The following is a 20210-nucleotide window of genomic DNA, read 5'->3' as shown; positions in this document are numbered from 1 at the left end:
CTCAAGCAGTCGGGCTGCACAGTATTTGAAATGTGGATGTAAAATTGAAACAGGAGGAAACAGACTGCTGAAATCCAGACAAATACAAAGACACCCCATTTAAATTTGACAATTTGTGCACATATATTCTATGCTTTAGGACTAGATTGGGGTAGCTAAGAAGCGCTTCAGTGAAAAGCTAAAAAGCAGGCTCTCAGCCAGAGACTCTGTGTAAGTTTGGAGTGGCCTGCAGAACATTACCAATAACAGGAGACCACCCCCACACCATGAGAAAAACGTTAGACTGTCAAACGACCTGATCAGCTTCTATTGCAGGTTTGAAAAGAGTTCTATCACACCTCTCACCCATGTGAATGGACTGCCTGCAACTGCCACCCAGACCCCCTGCCTGCATTAAAGATCTGTGCATGAAATCATTTGAAAGACTGGTGTTGAGCCACCTGAAGGACATCACAGGCTCCCTGCTGGAGCCCCTACAGTTTGCCTACCGGGCAGTAGTACCATGTTGATCTTGTCAACATGGTACTACTGCACTACATCCTGCGTGACCTGAACTCCCCAGGAAAGTATGTAAGGATCCTTTTTCTGGACTTCAGAAACATTCAACCCCATCATCCCTGAAATCCTCCATCAGAAGCTCACCCAGCTCATATTGTCAGCACCTGTCAGTGGATCACCAGCTTCCTGACTGACCAGAGGCAGTAAGTGAGGCTGGGGAGCATCACATCCAGGACCATCAGCACTGGTGGCCCCGGATATGTGTGTTCTCTCACCACTGCTCTTATCCCTCTACACTAATGACTGCACATCAGGAGACCCTTCAGTAAAGCTCCTGAAGTATGCAGACGTTCAGTGATTGGTCTGATTCAGGACAGTAATGAGTCTGCATACAGATGGAAAATTGAACAGCTGGTGCAGTCAGAACCATCTGGAGCTGAACCCACTCAAGACTATGGAGATGATAGTGGATTTCAGTAACCCCCCCCCCCCCAAGTCCCTCCCTTCTCATCAGCCTTAACATCACTGTATATACTGTGGAAATCTTCAGGTTTTAGGGATCCATTTCCTAGGACTTGAAATGGACCTCCCACATAGACCACATCCAGAAGAAGGCCCAACAGAGATTGCACTTCCTGCAGCAACTCAGGAAGTTTAACCTGAGTTTAACAGGAGCGGTTGTCAGCTTCTACACCACCATCATACAGTCTGTCCTCTGCACTTTAATCAATGTCTGGTTTAGATCAGCCACCAAACAAGACAGGAACAGATTGCAACGGACAATACTGTCTACATCATCTGGGCCGATCTTCTCTCCCTCCAAGACCTGTACCGGTCCTCGGTCAGGAAACATTGAAGGACTCCTCACACACTGGACACAAACTGTTCAGACTCCTCCCCTCTGGTGGGGAGCTGTCCTCTCTGGAGCTACAGAGCACGGTACACCAAAACCACCTAGCACAGAGACAGTGTCTTCCCCCGGCTGTCACTCTCATGACGTTTAATGTCAGATTCACAGAAATAACCACTGTATAATTATCACCGTATGTATATTTGCTCATCTGCACTCTATAGTTAAATCCTTGCACTCCTACTGCAATATTTCACAAATTGTATATACAGTGGGTACGGAAAGTATTCAGACCACTTTAAATGTTTCACTCTTTGTGTCATTGCAGCCATTTGCCAAAATCAAAAAAGTTCATTTTATTTCTCATTAATGTACACTCAGCACCCCATCTTGACAGAAAAAAAACAGAAATGTAGAAATTTTTGCAAGTTTATTAAAAAAGAAAAACTGAAATATCACATGGTCATAAGTATTCAGACCCTGTGCTCAGTATTGAGTAGAAGCACCCTTTTGAGCTAGTACAGCCATGAGTCTTCTTGGGAATGATGCAACAAGTTTTTCACACCTGGATTTGGGGATCCTCTGCCATTCTTCCTTGCAGATCCTCTCCAGTTCTGTCAGGTTGGATGGTGAACGTTGGTGGACAGCCATTTTCAGGTCTCTCCAGAGATGCTCAATTGGGTTTAGGTCAGGGCTCTGGCTGGGCCAGTCAAGAACGGTCACAGAGTTGTTCCGAAGCCACTCCTTTGATATTTTAGCTGTGTGCTTAGGGTCATTGTCCTGTTGAAAGGTGAACCTTTGGCCCAGTCTGAGGTCCTGAGCACTCTGGAAGAGGTTTTCTTCCAGGATATCTCTGTACTTGGCCGCATTCATCTTTCCTTCAATTGTAACCAGTCGTCCTGTCCCTGCAGCTGAAAAACACCCCCACAACATGATGCTCCCACCACCATGTTTCACTGTAGGGATTGTATTGGGCAGGTGATGAGCAGTGCCTGGTTTTCTCCACACACACCGCTTAGAATTAACACCAAAAAGTTCAATCTTGGTCTCATCAGAGCAGAGAATCTTATTTCTCATAGTCTGGGAGTCCTTCATGTGTTTTTTGGCAAAATCTATGAAGGCTTTCATGTGTCTTGCACTGAGGAGAGGCTTCCGTCGGGCCACTCTGCCATAAAGCCCCGACTGGTGGAGGGCTGCAGTGATAGTTGACTTTGTGGAACTTTCTCCCATCTCCCTACTTCATCTCTGGAGCTCAGCCACAGTGATCTTTGGGTTCTTCTTTACCTCTCTCACCAAGGCTCTTCTCCCATGATTGCTTAGTTTGGCTGGACGGCCAGGTCTAGGAAGAGTTCTGGTCATCCCAAACTTTTTCCATTTGAGGATTATGGAGGCCACTGTGCTCTTAGGAACCTTGAGTGCTGCAGAAATTCTTTTGTAACCTTGGCCAGATCTGTGCCTTGCCACAATTCTGTCTCTGAGCTTCTTGGGCGGTTCCTTCGACCTCATGATTCTCATTTGCTCTGACATGCACTGTGAGCTGTAAGGTCTTATATAGACAGGTGTGTGCCTTTCCTAATCAAGTCCAATCAGTTTAATTAAACACAGATGGACTCCAATGAAAGAGCAGAACCATCTCAACGAGGATCAAAAGAAATGGACACCATGTGAGTTAAATATGAGTGTCACTGCAAAGGGTCTGAATACTTATGACCATGTGATATTTCAGTTTTTCTTTTTTAATAAATTTGCAAAAATTTCTACATTTCTGTTTTTTTCTGTCAAGATGGGGTGCTGAGTGTACATTAATGAGAAATAAAATGAACTTTTTTGATTTTGGCAAATGGCTGCAATGACACAAAGTGTGAAAAATTTAAAGGAGTCTGAATACTTTCTGTACCCACTGTATTGTATATGTAAAAATATAATTCTTTTTCTAACCTTTTTTATTTTTTATTTATTTTGCTTTCTTTATTTTTAACCTCCAATGCTCCTAAAGTTTTAAACTTTATTTAATTCTTGTACATAGAGAGAGCTTAGTGAACCAGAGTCAATTCCTTGTTTCTGTGCACAAACTTGTCCAATAAAGATGATTCTGATTCTGATTTGATCATCTGGTGTAATAAATATTTTCCTTCACAAATGGGCCTATGCAGAAAAGATGAGATTATATAACAGAATACAGTGTACAAAAAATGGAATCACCTCTGTGCAACTTATCATGGTGATCACTGCCACAGAAAGTCAGCCTACCTGCAACTGACTTGTGACCACTGTAACAAAACTGAATATGTGATTTCCAGTTAAGTTTAAATGGATGAAATAAGGTCGTAAAAGAACCAGTTTTGCTCTTTGTTTTGTCCAATGCAACATGATTCCACATGGTAAGGAACTGCCTGAACAAATAAGAAACCAGTTCACCAGTTGTTTCCTACTGAAAATCATCTGAAACAGAGTTTTGAGAGCCATATTATTTAGCAGATATAGTGCAAATAGTATTGACATATGGTTAACAGATGTAAATAAGATTTTGTGCAGTGAAAAAAAAACTATTGTATCATTGTGCATAATTTTACGTAACAAAATGTCAGTTTAGTCGAAGAAACTGTTTAGAATTTATTGAAATAAATTAAACTAAAAAAAGATAATCAGTAGCAATAAAAAGGTTGAGATCAGTTGATGCAGAGTGTTGATGCCTGACCTATGTGTTCACTGTCCTGTCCTCATCCTCAGTCCTGTGTTGCTGAGATGGCTGTGTTATTGGTACTTCTCTCTGTGCTGCTCCTATGCACTCACACTCCAAGTCAAACATCTCCTTCCTGCCCTGTGAGCTGTCGCTGCTACAGCCTCACTGTGGAGTGTGGCTCCACTGGCCTGAGGGACATCCCAAGACATGTCCCTCCATCCACACAGGTATAGCAGAATGTTAATTTAATGATACTCCCTGACATTACTATGGATTTCACATATATCTTGACTGATACCAGTAATGGTTCCTACCTAACTAAGGTCATAGATATGGAATACAGTTTGTCATGTATGTCATAATTCTTTGACACATTCACCAGTGCTTACTAATACTTCCTCTTCATCTTGTCTTCTCTTCTTGTAGACCATCTTCCTTCAAGACAATGTAATCGGCCAGATCCGTCGCCAGGACCTCACTCTACTAACACACCTGCACTACTTGTACCTACAGGTAGCGAACACACACATACACATCTACAGTATTGACTATAAATAACTGGTTCTGAACTAGAACCAGAAATGTGTTATCTATGATCAGTTCTACAATACTGACTTGTTCATAGAAATAATAAAATTAGATAAAAATTTTGTAAACTTTAAAGATTACATGGAACCAATGTAAGGAGGTGAGAAGCGGTGAAATATAATCGTACTTTTATAAGTATTCTGGCTGCAGTGTTTTGAACTATTTGGAGGGGTTTTAGATAGGATTTAAGAAGAACAGAAAACAGTGCATTACAATAATCAAAGTGATAGATGTGTGCATTAAGGTTTCAGCATTGGATGTAGTCAAGAATGATTTAATTTGCGCAATGTTACAGAGGTTAAATAAAGCTGATTTAGTGATGGATTTGATATGAGATTTGAACAATAGAGAGTTCTCAAAATTATTCCAAGAATCTTGACTGTTGATGTCTGGGTAATTGTGGAATTAAAGTTTATGGTAACAGAGTGAATGTGGGGGGACTAAATAAGTAAAAAATTCAGTGTCATCCATTGTTAAATGGCCTGGCAACATGACAAGATTAGCTATTTTGAGGTGTTCATTTTGTTTTCTGGCAATATAGATTTGGAGATCATCTGTATAGTCATTAAAATCAACATTATATTGCCTAATAATATTCCCATTATTGGAGAGAAACATTGGAAGGGGTGTTGAAATATTTCAAAAAGATTGAATTGAAAAAAAAAACAAAAATGATTTTTTCTAGTAGGTAGGTTGCTAGCGGTTTCATAGTCCAATTCAATTCAATTTTATTTGTATAGTGCCAAATCACAATACAAATCATCTCAAGGCACTTTACAAAAGGAAGTCCAAAGATGTTTTTTTAAGACGGGGCTGATAATAGCAACTTTAAAGGATGATGTAGGAGCCAATGTGTTGATATTAATGTATTTTGGGGACCGCATACAGTTTTTACCACACTTTGGGAAGCTAAGGTGTCCACCATTCATCACTGCAAGTATGTATTTTCATTAGGTTCAATAAAGTAACTCCAAACTGGAATCGACCTGAAGACTGGACATTGGATATGTGCGTAAATCATGCATTGTTATTCCAATCCTTCGGCAGTTTGTTGGTGATACAATAGTATTGCTATATGCTGTTTAAGGGCTTCATGTAATGGAATGTGAAGCGGGATCATGTTGTGCTAATAGTTGGTGCTGTCTGTGTTGCTGTTCATGGATGGAAAGGAAGAATCTGGTTGTGAAATGGCTATTGATGTTGATGGTGGAAAGGTTGTTACGGAAAACGTTGCAAATGATGATGGTGCTGCTGATGAAAATGTGGTGCAAAAAAGAGTGAGAAAAATGACTGTAAAGGGGGTTGCTCTGCTCTTTGAAAATTTGCAAAACTGTCTACAAAACTGAAGTTGAATCAAGTAAACAAAATCAAACAACAGGTGAATGATACAATTTCTCTTAACATCACAAGTGAAACTGTACCAAATGTGGAAAAGCAAATGAAGAAGTGTCAGGTTTCGGGAGACTATTATTCAAAGTTAGGACCAAAGATGCGCCCACTCTGGTACTTAAGGTTCAACTCAAGACTTTATGTAACGAAATAAGACAAGAGATCAGAAACAAACTAAGCAGGGATAGATCAAGACAGGGAGACTCATGGACATGAAACACGAACAGGACACAAGGAAGCAAGGCACGAGGGTCTACATGAAAACAGGACAAGGACACGAGGGAACAAGGCCGGAGGAATCTGGGTCACACACACTTGGGGGGACGCACCAGATCTCGCACGCACGCACGCACGCACGCACGCACGCACACACACACACAAAGTTTGATAAGCAAACCAAATGGTTCGATTCTAAAATGGCTGGAAATCAGTGTTTTGAAAAGGAAATCACAGAATGATTGTCTGATGCTGGAAAATCCTTGAGTGTGGATAAAACCTGTGATGCTTCATCTGCAGTAAGCAGTGAAATAGGACCTAATGACAGTATTTCAAACGTGTTTACAAAACAATCCCAATGTAGCAAAGTGTCAAAAGGTTCAGCAAGTACTTCAAGTTCAACTTCTTCTGAATGGTTAAAAGCGATGGCAGAAAGGACTGCATTATTACAACATGCTGCTGCTATGGAGAAGAGACATACTTTAGAGGAAGAAGAAGAAAGACTTTGCATTCAAAGTGAAAGACTCAACAGACAAAAGGAACAACTTATGATGAATGAAAAAATAGCAGCCACAAAGTTGTCAGTTTTAAAAACCAGTGATGTTGGAAGCAGTAAAACAGCATCTAATGACTCAAAGCATAAAAAAACACATTCATTGAATTCTGATTCACAAGTACATCTTCCTGGTAATTCTACTCAAGTTGCAATTCATTGTACAACTACACATCAAGCTGCAGGCATACAGGATGGGACAGTTACTGTTCAAAATATTCCAGTCTCTCATTCCCAAGTACAAGCTCATTCTTTGCAATTTCATGTTCATCCGCAAACTGATACAGGACAAAGTATTTTGTATAACATCATGCAGCAACATGCAAACATAACAGCTCAACTTGTGCATAGGGGGGACGTGACTTCATTACCTCCTAGAGTAATTCCAATCTTTGATGGAGATCTCTTACAGTTTGCTGTCTTCATTAAAGCTTTTGAACATGAAATTGAAAGAAAGACCATGAATGCACAGGATTTCTTGTATTATTTTGAACACTACACTAGAGGACAACCAAGAGAGTTGGTCAGAAGTTGCCATTATATGTCAGCAGAACAAGGATTCCGTAAAGCCAAGAATTGTTGAAGGAACACTTCAGTCACGAGTTGAAAATCACTGTAGCCTACATGGAAAAGGCTTTGAACTGACCTGCAATAAAACCTGATGACATCAGTAGTTTGCAAGCATATGCTCTGTTTCTGAGAGGGTACTGCAACGTAATGGTAAACTTGCAGTGTATGGAAGAGATTGTTTCATCGAACCTTAAGAATGTCATGATGAAATTGCCTTACCGACTCAGGGAGAAATGGAGAACCACAGCTTGTGAATTACAAGAACGGAATGGTTGTAGGCTCAGGTTTACAGATATGGTGGATTTCATTGAACATCAGGTTAAGATTCTCACTGATCCTCTCTTTGGAGATATTAAAGACACACAAGCACCTATATCCCACAAAGCCATAGTCAAATCTGTACCTTGTGGTGGTAGGGGGCGAAATTCAGCTACAGTGGCTGTAGTCAACACTGTTGAAGGGTTTCAGTCTAGAGTCCACCCATCACAGCATACAAAGAAATTCATATTTTGGAAAAGTGCCCTGAGATTCAGAAAATGGCTCACAGACAAAAGATTGATTGAAGAATCATGGAATTTGCTTTGCTTGTTTGAAATTTGGACACCTTAGCAAAGACTGTACGAATCATCAGACTTGTAGTATGTGTAGTCAGAAGCATCCTACTATACTGCATATTTCAGCTAAGGGTAAATCCATTGAGGAGAAACACGTGAGTAATGCTCTTGCTACTTTGCAGACCAATGCTCATATTGGGGCCGGAGAACAGGATTGTTCTTTGTCCATCATGCCAGTTCAGGTAAAATCTAAGCTTGGAGATTTTACAGTAACAACATATGCTTTTTTGGATCCAGGGAGCAATGCCACTTTTTGTACTGAAGGGCTTATGCGGAAGCTGAAGATGACTGAGAAAGAAGTGCATATTGTTTCGAACAATGGGGCACGAAAATGTACAATCATGATTTCGATGAGAAATCTTCAGAGGATGATTTCAAAATGTCTAGAGAAGATTTATGGAGGTGTCTAGAGGTTTATGGAGATAATGGAACAGTCAGTTAGCATTGAAAATGGTCACTATTGTATTGACCTACCCTTCAGAAAGAATGATGTCATCATGCCTAATAATAAGTGCCTTGCAGAACAACATTTAAAGAGCTTGAAAAGGAAGTTCAGTTGCAACCAGAAGTTTCAAGAAGAGTACAGCGCTTTTCTTGCCGATGTTATCGACAAGGGGTATGCTGAAGCAGTACCACAAGATCAGTTGCTTCGAGATGATGGTAAGGTGTGGTATATCCCAACATCATGGGGTATACCATCCTGAAAAGAAGACCATTAGAATTGTGTTTGATTGCAGTGCAGTTTTCAAAGGAGTGTCCTTGAATTCACAATTGCTACAAGGCCTAAATCTCACCAGGCATGTTACCAGTCACCTGACCAGGTTTAGGCAAGAACATGTGACTTTGATGGCAGACATTCAGGCCATGTTCCACCAAGTAAAAGTATCAAAAAAGAATGTGGATTTTCTTCATTTTCTATGGTGGCCCAATGGTGATACCACACAAAGCTTCAAAGAATACAGAATGAAAGTCCATCTGTTAGGACAGACATCACTAACTTGCAGCAATTTTGCTTTGAGAAAACTTGCCGAAGATCACAAGGATTGCACAAAGTCTTGAATTCTATCCTGCATAACCTTTATGTAGATGATTGTTTAATATCTGTTCTGACAAAAGAGAAGGCATCAACCTGGATAAAGACAACTTGCCTGTAGAAAGAGCGCTTGGGTTGCACTGGCACGTGGAATCTGATGCATTGCTGTTCAAGATTGTTGTAAGTGAAAGACCACACACAAGACAAGGCGTTTTGTCAGTTGTTGGTTCTATTTATGCATTTCTTTCCCCACTAATACTTCCTTCCAAGTTGCTGTTACAGGAATTGTGCAAAAGAAACATCGGATGGGATAATGAAATGCCACAAACCCTTTTACACCAATGGCCTGAGTGGCTGCAAGATCTCAACAAGGTAGCTATGGTGAAAGTTGACAGATGTATCAGGCCAAAGGATTTTGGAATGATCAGGACAGCTCAATTGCATCACTTTTCAGATGCAAGTCAATGTGGTTATGGAACTGTTTCTTGCGTCTGGAAGATGAAAATAAAATGGTAGGACTTTCCTTCATGTTTGGAAAATCTAGAGTTGCTCCTTTGAAACAAATAACTATACCAAGACTTGAACTTGCTGCTGCTGTTTTAGCAGTAAGAATTGACAAGATGCTTAAGAAGGAACTGGATCTAGATAAATTAGTGTTTTGGACAGACAGCCAAACTGTACTGAAGTATATTGGCAATGATGCCAAAAGGTTTCATACATTTGTAGCGAATAGAGTGTTGTTCATCAGGGATGCAACAGATGTGCAGTGGAGACATATTGGTACAAAATTGAATCCTGCTGATGAGGCCTTTAGAGGCATGTCTATTGAAAACGTCTTGAAATCCAGCAGATGGATACAGATTTTCAGATTTGGCTGAAGAATCTTCAGAGGAATGAGCACAATACTCTTTTGACCGAGCCTTGATGGATGATCCCGAGGTAAAAAAGGATACAGTGATAAGTGCTGCCACTTCAAAATGTTCTGACAGTGCTACTCATCAACTCTTGAACTATTTTTCTGATTGGACAAAACTGAAAACTGCAGTGGCAGGATTCTAAAGTTCAAAGATGTTCTTTTGAAGCTCAAGCAACACAGAAAACACATTCAGTCCTTATTTACTTCTGGAACAAGCAATTCTACAGTAGAGCAGGACAGAGTTAATGAGGAAATGAGAAGGTTTCGAACTAGATTCTGTGGTCAAAGTCTTACACCAGATGATCTTCCTCAAGCAGAATCAGCAATTATTGGATTTTCTCAATATGAAGCATTCAAACAAGAAATGCCTTACTTGCAAAGTGGAACATCTGGAGTTAAAATGTGTAGTAACATCTGCAAGCTTGATCGAGGAGACAAAAAAAACATCCTGTACGGTGTGGTCTGCTGGAGCAGCAGCATCACGGAGAGAGAAAGGAAGAAGCTGGACAGGGTCATCAAGAAGTCCAGCTCTGTCCTAGGCTGTCCTCTGGACTCAGTGAGGGAGGTGGGGGACAGACGGGTCCTGGCTAAGCTGACATCTATGCTGGACCATGAGTCTCACCCACTGCAGGATGTCCTGTCTTCCCTGGAGAGCAGCTTCAGTGATAGACTGATTCACCCTCGCTGTGTGAAGGAGAGATTCCGCAGGTCTTTCTTTCCTGCTGCTGTCAGACTCTACAATGATCACTGCTAACTGTACATTTGTCATCCATCTGCTGTAATCATGTACAATGGTGTAGTATAATGTAAATCACATCAGTGCAATATACTGTAGTCACTTTACCTGGTATTTATTTATATATCCAGTGATGTCCATATACTGTACATTGTCACGGAACGAGGGTGTGGTGTGAAGGAGGAGAGGTGAGGACCCAAATGCAGGACAACAGAGGCGTTTATTCTTTCCTGGGATTTCCAGGGCAAACACAAAACATAAAACTAGGAAACCGGATGAAACGGTAAACTCAAAGACCGGGTGAAACGGTCACTACGAAAACACACTTACTACTAAACACAACAAGTAACTCACTCAACTCATTAGGTGCATTCAATGCAATGATCCAGCAGGGAACAAAGGAACAAGGGAGGTATAAATAGGGGGAACACAAAAGGTAATCAAAACACAGGTGAACATAACGGGGACAGGTGCAACTCATGAACCTAATTACACATGAAGCTGCCAGAGACTGCCAGAGACTAGAACGGGGAGAAAACAGGAAGTCAATACAAAATACGACTCCTCTGGCAGGAAGTCCCCAGAGGGACTCATGACAGTACATACCCATAGGCACATATTGTACATACTTATAGTCTTGTAGATTCATAGTTCTATTCCACTTCCTCCAGGACTTTTTTAAAAAAGCAATTTGTATATTAGACGTAGATGGTGATAAGTCCAATATTTGTCTGATCTGTTTTGGAAACGCTGGATAAGGGAATAACTTCCACTGTTACAGGAATGACAAAAATGGAGGAAGCCACATAGAAACTTCAATGTTGGTGATATAGTGGTCATCATGGATCCAACTGCTCTACGTGGTTCCTGGTCATTAGGCAAAATCACTCAGACATATCCAGACAAAAATGGATTTGTCCTTCTGTACGGACCGGTGTGTAGGAGCCAATGTGTTGATGTTAATGTATTTTGGGCTGTCACCACTTGGGGGCAGTATGTGCACATAGGGTTTTTAAGTCTGTTTTATTCACGTAGAGTGAGCAGGCTTGGTGAAGGGAATGCATAGTTTTTACCACACTTCGGGAAGCTAAGGTGTCCACCATTCATCATTGCAAGTATGTATTTTCATTATGTTCAATAAAGTAACTCCAAACTGGAATCAACTTGAAGACTGGACATTGGGTGTGTGCAAAAATCGTGCGTTGTTATTCTAATCCTTCGGCAGTTTGTTGCTGATACAGATGAAAAGACAGAGCCAGTGTGAAGAGAAAGATTGAAGACTGGCATCTCTCGGGTGTAAGAAACACCAGAGAGTTCTTTGAGAAGGTGAGTGGGAATGAAGTTTAGCACACAGTTGTTTTAGATTGAGTAATGAGGTGAGTGGTTGTTCAATCAGTTAATTTTATTTGTATAGCACCAAATCATAATACAATCATCTCAAGGCACTTTACAGAAATTAAAACCCAACAAACCCCTTATGAGCAAGCACTTGGCAACAGTGGAGAGGAAAAACTCCTTTTAAAGGAAGAATGTCATGGTTTTGATTAAAGTTAGTGCTGGACCCAAGGTTGCAGACAAAAGGATTTTATTTAGAAGCAAAAGACAAAGCTCAACTCAGTTATTAAGGAAAACAGGAGCCAGGGAAGCAGGAGATTCTTTAAAAATCAAACAATGTGATTTTCTGGATTTCTTTTCTCATTTTTTCTCTCATAGTTGAGGTATACCTATGATTATAATTACATGCCTCTCTCATGTTTTTAAGTGGGAGAACTTGCACAATTGGTGGCTGACTAAATACTTTTTTGCCCCACTGTACCTATCTGGCCTGTTGGTAAGAATAACGTCAGATTCCGTGGTCTCAGTATTTATGGTAGGGGCCCACACAATCTGAGACAGGTTTAATGCATCCAGTTGCATTTGTACAGAAGATGGAGAGTGAAACATATACAATTCCCAATTCAAGTCCCTAGCAGAATAAACACAGAGGAGGTATGAGAGGCAATTAGTACACTTAGAGCAGGCAAGGCACAGGCAGGAGCAGAGGGTGGTCTATAACAACCAGCAACAGTGAGGGAAAAGTTCTTGGATAAACTGATTTTGAGGAGTTCAACTTAAACTGTTTGGCAGAAGATTTAGAGGTCACACCACCACCCTTGGAACTTCTGTCCTGCTGGAAAATATTATACCCAGGGATGGAAACAGCAGAGTCAAGCCAAGACTCAGATGTCACTAAAATGTCAGGATTTGCAGTGCGAACATACGCAGTCAGTTCATCAGCTTTTGGGAGAAGGCTGCATAAACCATGGCTTTTGCTGTTACATAAAGTTAACAAATGTTCATCATGACGTTTAATGTTTTTAAAGTTATTTGTGAGTGAGCAGTAGTCTAGGCCAAGATTGGGTTGGATATTCCCTGATATCACCAACAAAAGTATAAAGCATTTTCTGCTTAATTCAATTCAATTCAATTCAATTTTATTTGTATAGCGCCAAATCACAATACAAATCATCTCAAGGCACTTTACAAAAACTAAAACTAAAAACCCAACAATTCCCTTATGAGCAAGCACTTGGCGACAGTGGAGAGGAAAAACTCCCTTTAACGGAAGAAAAAACCTCCAGCAGAACTGGACTGTGGGAGGAAACTGGAGTAAACCCATGTGAGCACAGGGAGAACATGCAAACTCCACACAGAAAGGCCCCTGCTGGGTTTCGATACAGAAACCTTTCTGCTATGAGGCAACAGTAATAACCATTCATCCACCATGCTGCCCCAGTTCAGTTCATTTTAATTCAGTTCAGTTCAATTCAGTTTAATTCAATTTTATTTGTGCAGTTTAGTGCAAAATCACAGTAACAATCTCAAAGCACTTTACATAGAAACCCATAGAATGTTTGTTGATCATTTAAGCTGTATCCTAGCACAGCCAACAGCCTAGATGGGGGACTTCGATTTTGCTTGACCAGCTCAGTGTCAGTCTTCTCATGATCCCTGTGATGCAAGACAACAGTCAGAACTACGGTTCTTTCCACAGCAAAGGCAGAACAATTGAGAGATCTGCCATGATGACGCCTCTCACTCCCCCTCAGCTGTATGAGTGGAAATACAATGAGAGGAACTGTACTCCCAACTTTGAGTGAGTCATCATACGCTGGTGCTCAGAGTACAGCTACCATCTTCCCACGGCCAGCTGTATCAGATACATCGCTTAAGGTATTTGGATTGCTTCATAGGCTGGTAGAAGATAATCAGAGGATGCAGATCATGGACATGCAGTGGAAGCTCAATTCCAGGGCGGCATTCCCTAACCCGCCACCTCTGCAGCGTGTCTTTTTTCTACAACAGATGCCTGAGACACTCCAGCGTCAGCCTAATATAAAGCAAGATGACCAGGAGTATCATACCCAGTTAACACAGTCAAACCTGCAAACACAAGTTTGCAGGTTTGCAAGTTTGTTAAGCCACCTCACTTCCACCAGCAGGAAATAGTATATCGTGGACCAAAGCCCACCATCCCTATTTTCACTAGGGGTGACCTAAGAGAGTTTGCCAGATTGAAGATTGTTCTGGATAACTTGTTACCTGAGGATGCTACAGAGCGCTTCAAGTACCAGATTTTGGTGGACCATTTGAAATATGAGGAGTGTCTACTACACTAATTCACTACAGCCCTACAGTGACACTATGGCCAGTCTCACTGAGCACTATAGTCAGCCACACCAGTTGGCCCTCAGGAAAATTGCTGACTTAATGGAAGCACCAAACATTGAGCACAATAAAAACCATGGTTTCAAGACATTTGCCTTAAGAGTAAGGGTGTTAGTGGGCATGCAACACCAGCTCAGTGACAGTGGTCAGACTGAGCTCCACTGTGGGTCACATGCTACATGAATGCTGTTCAAGTTACCTCAGGATTTGCTAGCAGAGTTTAACAGATTTTTGTACCCCGTGCGTGTCACCATCCTGAGTCTTTGGCACTTTGCTGATTGGCTTGATTATGAGTTGAAGATTCAAGAGACAGTGTACAAGTTTCTCCACAGCAATGAGTCGAGTGTGGTTGGAGTTGCATGATCATGCACTCTGAGTGTGTGGATGGCTACTCATCCTCCTCCGACGACTCTGAGGCTGACACAGAAACAGAACAGACCAGCTGACTTGACTAGCTGGTTGACTTATCTAAAGATTCAGCTACTGCAGGAATACTTGCAAATATGCAGGGTGCTGCTGCTGCAGGGCCCTCTCTTATCAGTAAAGGGTAGGCAGGAGGCAGTGCAACTTTTGCACGGACAGAAAGAAGAGTTGCTGCAAATGTGGGAAGTTCACATGCAAGGGCCACAGTCTGTTCATTTGCAGCCTCTGCTCCACCTGATTTGGACTCACACCCAGATAAGATACATATGCTCTCTCTTCTCTGTCTCTCTCTCTGTGTTCATCATTCAGTGTTCATCTTTCTAAGATAAATGTTTTCCTGGTTCAAACTGATCTTGTATTTTTTAGACCACAACAGCGTCTGCGTTATTGGAAGGTAAATATTAAAATAAACCAAATCATTTTTGCACTTTAACTATGATTCTACATTCATATATTGGATCTGGAGTGGCGGAATGACAACAGTACAGTTCTATTAGTTTTTATTTTTGTAAGGGAAGTCTAGGTCATGGTGGCATATGCAGGCTAAATATATGTTGGCATCCTATACCTTACTCTGCATGTACTTATCCAGCAATATAATTTGGAAATTGTAATATTCCGTTGCTTTTGGGCTTACTAGTCATTAGTTATTATTGGCTTTCTAAGATCTGCCAAAATTCACTGAAATCTCACAGACATAACTGACGAGCTCAGCCGCACTTCATGAATGCATAAAAATACATTTCCTTCAGGCAAAATGTGCTGCAAACAGATCACAAACCCACTGATACCCATCACATAATAATAGAAGTTAGGTTAGATTACTGACTTAAATATATGAGCTGTATTTATATTTAAAATATATGAGATGTATTTAATATTTGACGGGATGTATTTAATATATTTAATATTTGATGACATGTACTCTCTTCCTTAGCAAATGTGTGAGCTGACCTTGCTAACGCATTCGGGCTCAACAAATATATAAATCAAACCCCATTGTTAAACGACCTGCCACATTACCCTGATTAAATAACCGAGCCTACTCTAAATAACCAAATGCCAGAATTCATTATTGAAGTAGCTAACAAATATTTCACGCTAAGTTGACCTTCGCAGTTGGCAAAGACATCGAAGTTTTCAGGCTCTTGCTCTGCCCTGCAGTTATAAAAATTAAAATAAGGATTAATCACTACGCTGAGCACATGCAAAAAAATAACAGTATCTATTGTATAAAGGGGCATCTTATATAGAATATATATTTGATAATTCGAAAAACTCAGTCATGTAATCAACTCACCGTTGTAATTGCACCATAAGCAGCAATAGAAATGAACATGATTTAGTGCTGCGTTGGGTAATGTTTGGAACTATCGAGAGTCTCCATAACCCGGAATCTGGCCAGAAATATCGCCGCCATTTTTTTCCATGGAGTCCTATTGAAGGGGCTGGTGGACAGATTTGTGGAGTGGGCTGGAGGGAATCACCTGCTGCTTAACCTGGACAAGACCAAAGAAATGGTGATTGACTTCAGGAGGAAGGGAAGTGCTTCGAAGCCCCTCTGCATCCTAGAGAGGGATGTGGAGGTGTTGGAGGAGTACAAATACCTGGGAGTGACCATGGACAGCAGTCTTAACTGGAAGGCCAATAGCACAGCTGTGTACAAGAAGGCCTGCAGTAGACTATACTTCCTGAGGAAGCTGAGGTCCTTCAACGTGTGCAGCAAAATGCTGGAAATCTTTTACCAGTCTGTTGTGGCCAGTACTTTTTTCTCCTCTGTTGTCTGCTGGGGGGGGGGCAGCATTGCAGCCAGTGACTCTAACAAACTGAATAAGCTGATAAGGAAGGCTGGCTCTGTCATTGGCTGCAGACTGGAGACCTTTGAATTGTGATGGAGAGGAGGACACTACACAAACTTTTATCAATCATGGACAACCCTGACCACCCTCTCTCCATCCTGTACTGGACAGACAACGGAGCGCCTTCTCCAAAAGGCTCAGACAACTTCGTTGTCTTAAGGATCGCTACAGGAAATCCTTCCTGCCTCATGCCATAACTCTTCACTGTGTCAGATAACACCCTGGATTGACTGTCTTAAAACTGTCTTATTGTATATTATTGTATTTTATAGTCTGCCCACTTATTGTATATTCTGCTCACTTAGTGTATATTGTTTTTTGTATATAATTTCTACATTCCTCTATCTTTTTTAAATAATTTCTTATATTTTTTTCTTCTACCCCTTCTACAAGGGGTAAAAACAGTAAACATAAATGCTACAGAAACAAATGCTATAAAAAACTAAAGAAAAATGCACAGATAACCTGAAGACAGAATGTAAGGGGAACTAGGTGGTGTGCAAAGAGCAAAAGGTGCCAGTGACATAGTGCATAGTGCAGGTGGTAGGAGGGGATGGTCAAGAGCTATGAGTTTAAGAGTTGGATGGCCTGAGGGAAGAAGCTTCCTTTGTGCCGGGCTGTCTTGATGTTTGGAGCTCTGAAGCGCCGTCCAGAGGGTAAGAGCTGGAAGAGGTGGTGGCTCGGGTGGGTGGCATCCAGAGTGATTTTCTGAGCTCTTTTTCTCACTCTGGAGGTGAACAGGTCTTGGAGGGTGGGTAGGGGAACACCGATGATCTTCTCAGCAGTCCGAACTGTTCTCTGAAGTCTTCGGATGTCTGATTTAGAGGCGGAACTAAACCAGACAGTGATGGAGGAGCACAGGACAGACTCGATGACTGCTGAGTAGAACTGGGTCAGCAGCGTCTGTGGAAGGTTGAACTTCTTCAGCTGGCGCAGGAAGTACAACCTCTGCTGGGCCTTCTTCATGATGGAGTCGATGTGGAAGTTCCACTTCAGGTCCTGAGAGATGGTGGTGCCCAGGAACCTGAATGACTCCACTAGTGCCACAGTGCTGTTCATAATGGTGAGAGGGGGGTGGGTGGGGGCATTTCTCCTGAAGTCCACAGCCATCTCCACTGTCTTGAGCGTGTTTAGCTCCAAGTTGTTGTGACTGCACCAGCAAGCCAGCTGCTCCACCTTCTGTCTGTATGCAGACTCTTCACCGTCCTGGATGAGACCAATGACAGTGGTGTCATCTGCAAACTTCAGGAGTTTCACAGAGGAGTCACGGGAGGTGCAGTCGTTTGTGTAGAGGGAGAAGAGCAGTGGGGACAGAACACACCCCTGGGGGGCGCCGGTGCTGGTGATGCGGGAGCCAGAAGTAAATTTCCCCATCCTCACTAGCTGTTGCCTATCCATCAGGAAGCTTGTAATCCACTGACAGGTAGAGTCAGGAACGGAGAGCTGGGAGAGTTTATTCTGGAGGAGTGATGGGATGATGGTGTTGAATGCTGAGCTGAAGTCCACAAACAGAATCCTTACATAAGTCCCTGGTTTGTCCAGATGTTGCAGGATGTAGTGCAGCCCCATATTGACTGCATCATCCACGGACCGATTGGATCGGTAGGCAAACTGCAGGGGGTCCAGGAAGGGTCCAGTGACGTTCTTCAGGTGGGCCAACACCAGTCTTTCAAAGGACTTCATGACCACAGATGTCAGAGCCACTGGTCTGTAGTCATTGAGTCCCGTGATTTTTGGCTTCTTGGGGATGGGAATGATGGTGGAGCGTTTGAAGCATGCAGGGACTTCACACAGCTCCAGTGATCTGTTGAAGATCAGAGAGAAGATGGGAGCCAGCTGGTCAGCACAGGTTCTGAGGCATGATGGTGAAACCCCATCTGGTCCTGGTGCTTTCCTTCTCTTCTGCTTCCTGAAGAGCCGACACACATCGTCCACACTGGTCTGAAGAAGTGTCGGAGCGGGGGAGAGGGGGTTGATGGTTGGAGGTGTTAATGGTTGCTCTGGAGGACAATCAGAGCAAATCTGCAATAGAACTCGTTCAGATCGTTCACCAGGGTTTGATTGCCTATTGAGGAGGGGGATGGAGTCCTATAGTTGGTTATTGTCCTCAGGCCTCTCCACACTGAAGCAGAGTCGTTAGCTGTAAACTAGTTTTCCAGCTTTTTGGAGTAGCTCCTCTTAACTGCTCTGATCTCCTTGTTCAGTGTGTTCCTGGCCTGATTATACAAGACCCGATCACCACTTCTGTAGGCATCTCCTTTGGCTTTACGAAGCTGTCTGAGTTTTCCAGAGAACCACGGTTTGTCGTTGTTGTATGTTAAGAAGGTCCGGGTGGGAATGCATATGTACTCACAGAAACTGATGTAAGATGTAACAGAGTCCGTGAGTTCGTCCAGGTTTGTGGCAGCAGCTTCAAAAACACTCCAGTCAGTGCATTCAAAGCAGGCCTGTAGCTCCTGCTCTGTTTCCCTGGTCCATCTCTTGACAGTTCTCACTACAGGCTTAGCAGATTTGAGCTTTTGCCTGTATGTTGGTATGAGGTGGACCAGATAGTGGTCAGAGAGTCCTAAAGCTGCTCTGGGGACGGCGTGATATGCATCCTTTATTGTGGTGTAGCAGTGGTCCAGAATATTGCCCTCCCTGGTGGGGCACTTGATGTGCTGCTTGAATTTGGGCAGTTCGTGGCTCAAGTGTGCCTTATTAAAGTCTCAGAGGATGATAAAAACAGAGTCCGGGTGTTGCTGCTCCGTGTTCGCGATCTCCTCAGCCAGCAGATGCAGCGCGTCGCACACGCGCGCTTTCGGGGGAATGTAAACACTGACCAGAACGCATGAGGAAAACTCCCGCGGCGAGTAGAAGGGTTTACAGTTAATGAAAAGCGCTTCCAGGTCAGAACAGCAGATCTTCCTCAACACTGTTACATCTGTACACCACCTCTCATTGATGTAAAATCATGTCCTACCACCGCGCGATTTCCCCTTTGCGTCTGAGTTGCGGTCCGCTCTGATCAGCTGGAATCCGGGTAGATGGAGCGCGCTGTCCGGTATGGCTCCATGGTCTCCGTGAAACACAGAGCAGCAGAGTTCGAAAAGTCCTTGTTTATCCGGGTAAGCAGGTGTATTTCGTCCATCTTGTTGGGTAGAGATCGGAGGTTCGCCAGGTGTATGCTGGGCAGCGCTGTCCTGAGGCCGCGCTGACGAAGTTTCACCAGTGCACCAGCGCGCTTCCCGCTCCGCCAACTAAAACGCTCAACAAAATGTCCGAGTGTGCAAAAATTGGAGGAAAAATATCCTGGGAGTGCTGCCGAATGCTTAGCAGTTCAGCCCGAGTGAAACTTAATACGTTACAGAAACAAAGTGCAGGACAAACTAACAAAAATAACAAAACCACTGGAGAGCTCCAGACCAAGGCCATCTTGATCCCGTGGCGCTATCTTGATCTTGAAGGTGTCAGAAGAGAAACTGAGTAATGCCAATGAGTCCTGGTTCATCTCAAACCACATGGTGAGTCATAATGGGAAACCCAGGATAGTCTTTAACTGTTACATACAGAGGTGATAATCTCAATGAGTTGT

At 42.5% G+C, this 20210-nt stretch overlaps 1 protein-coding gene across 2 annotated transcripts in view; it reads left to right on the top strand.

Annotated features, from left to right (window-relative positions):
- The window catches only part of LOC113139733 (leucine-rich repeat-containing protein 24), a 41160-nt gene that overhangs the window by 9438 nt on the left and 11512 nt on the right, over window positions 1–20210 (top strand). For both annotated transcript variants that reach the window (XM_026323195.1, XM_026323196.1), the window contains exons 2-3: window positions 4079–4258; window positions 4458–4544. In XM_026323195.1, coding sequence (XP_026178980.1) covers window positions 4079–4258; window positions 4458–4544 — 267 coding nt within the window. The remainder of the gene's footprint in view (window positions 1–4078; window positions 4259–4457; window positions 4545–20210) is intronic.

The sequence above is a fragment of the Mastacembelus armatus genome, chromosome 4 (genome assembly GCF_900324485.2).
Source record: "Mastacembelus armatus chromosome 4, fMasArm1.2, whole genome shotgun sequence".
In the NCBI taxonomy this organism is placed as follows: Eukaryota; Metazoa; Chordata; class Actinopteri; order Synbranchiformes; family Mastacembelidae; genus Mastacembelus; species Mastacembelus armatus.
This window is presented reverse-complemented; position numbering and strand designations above follow the sequence as displayed.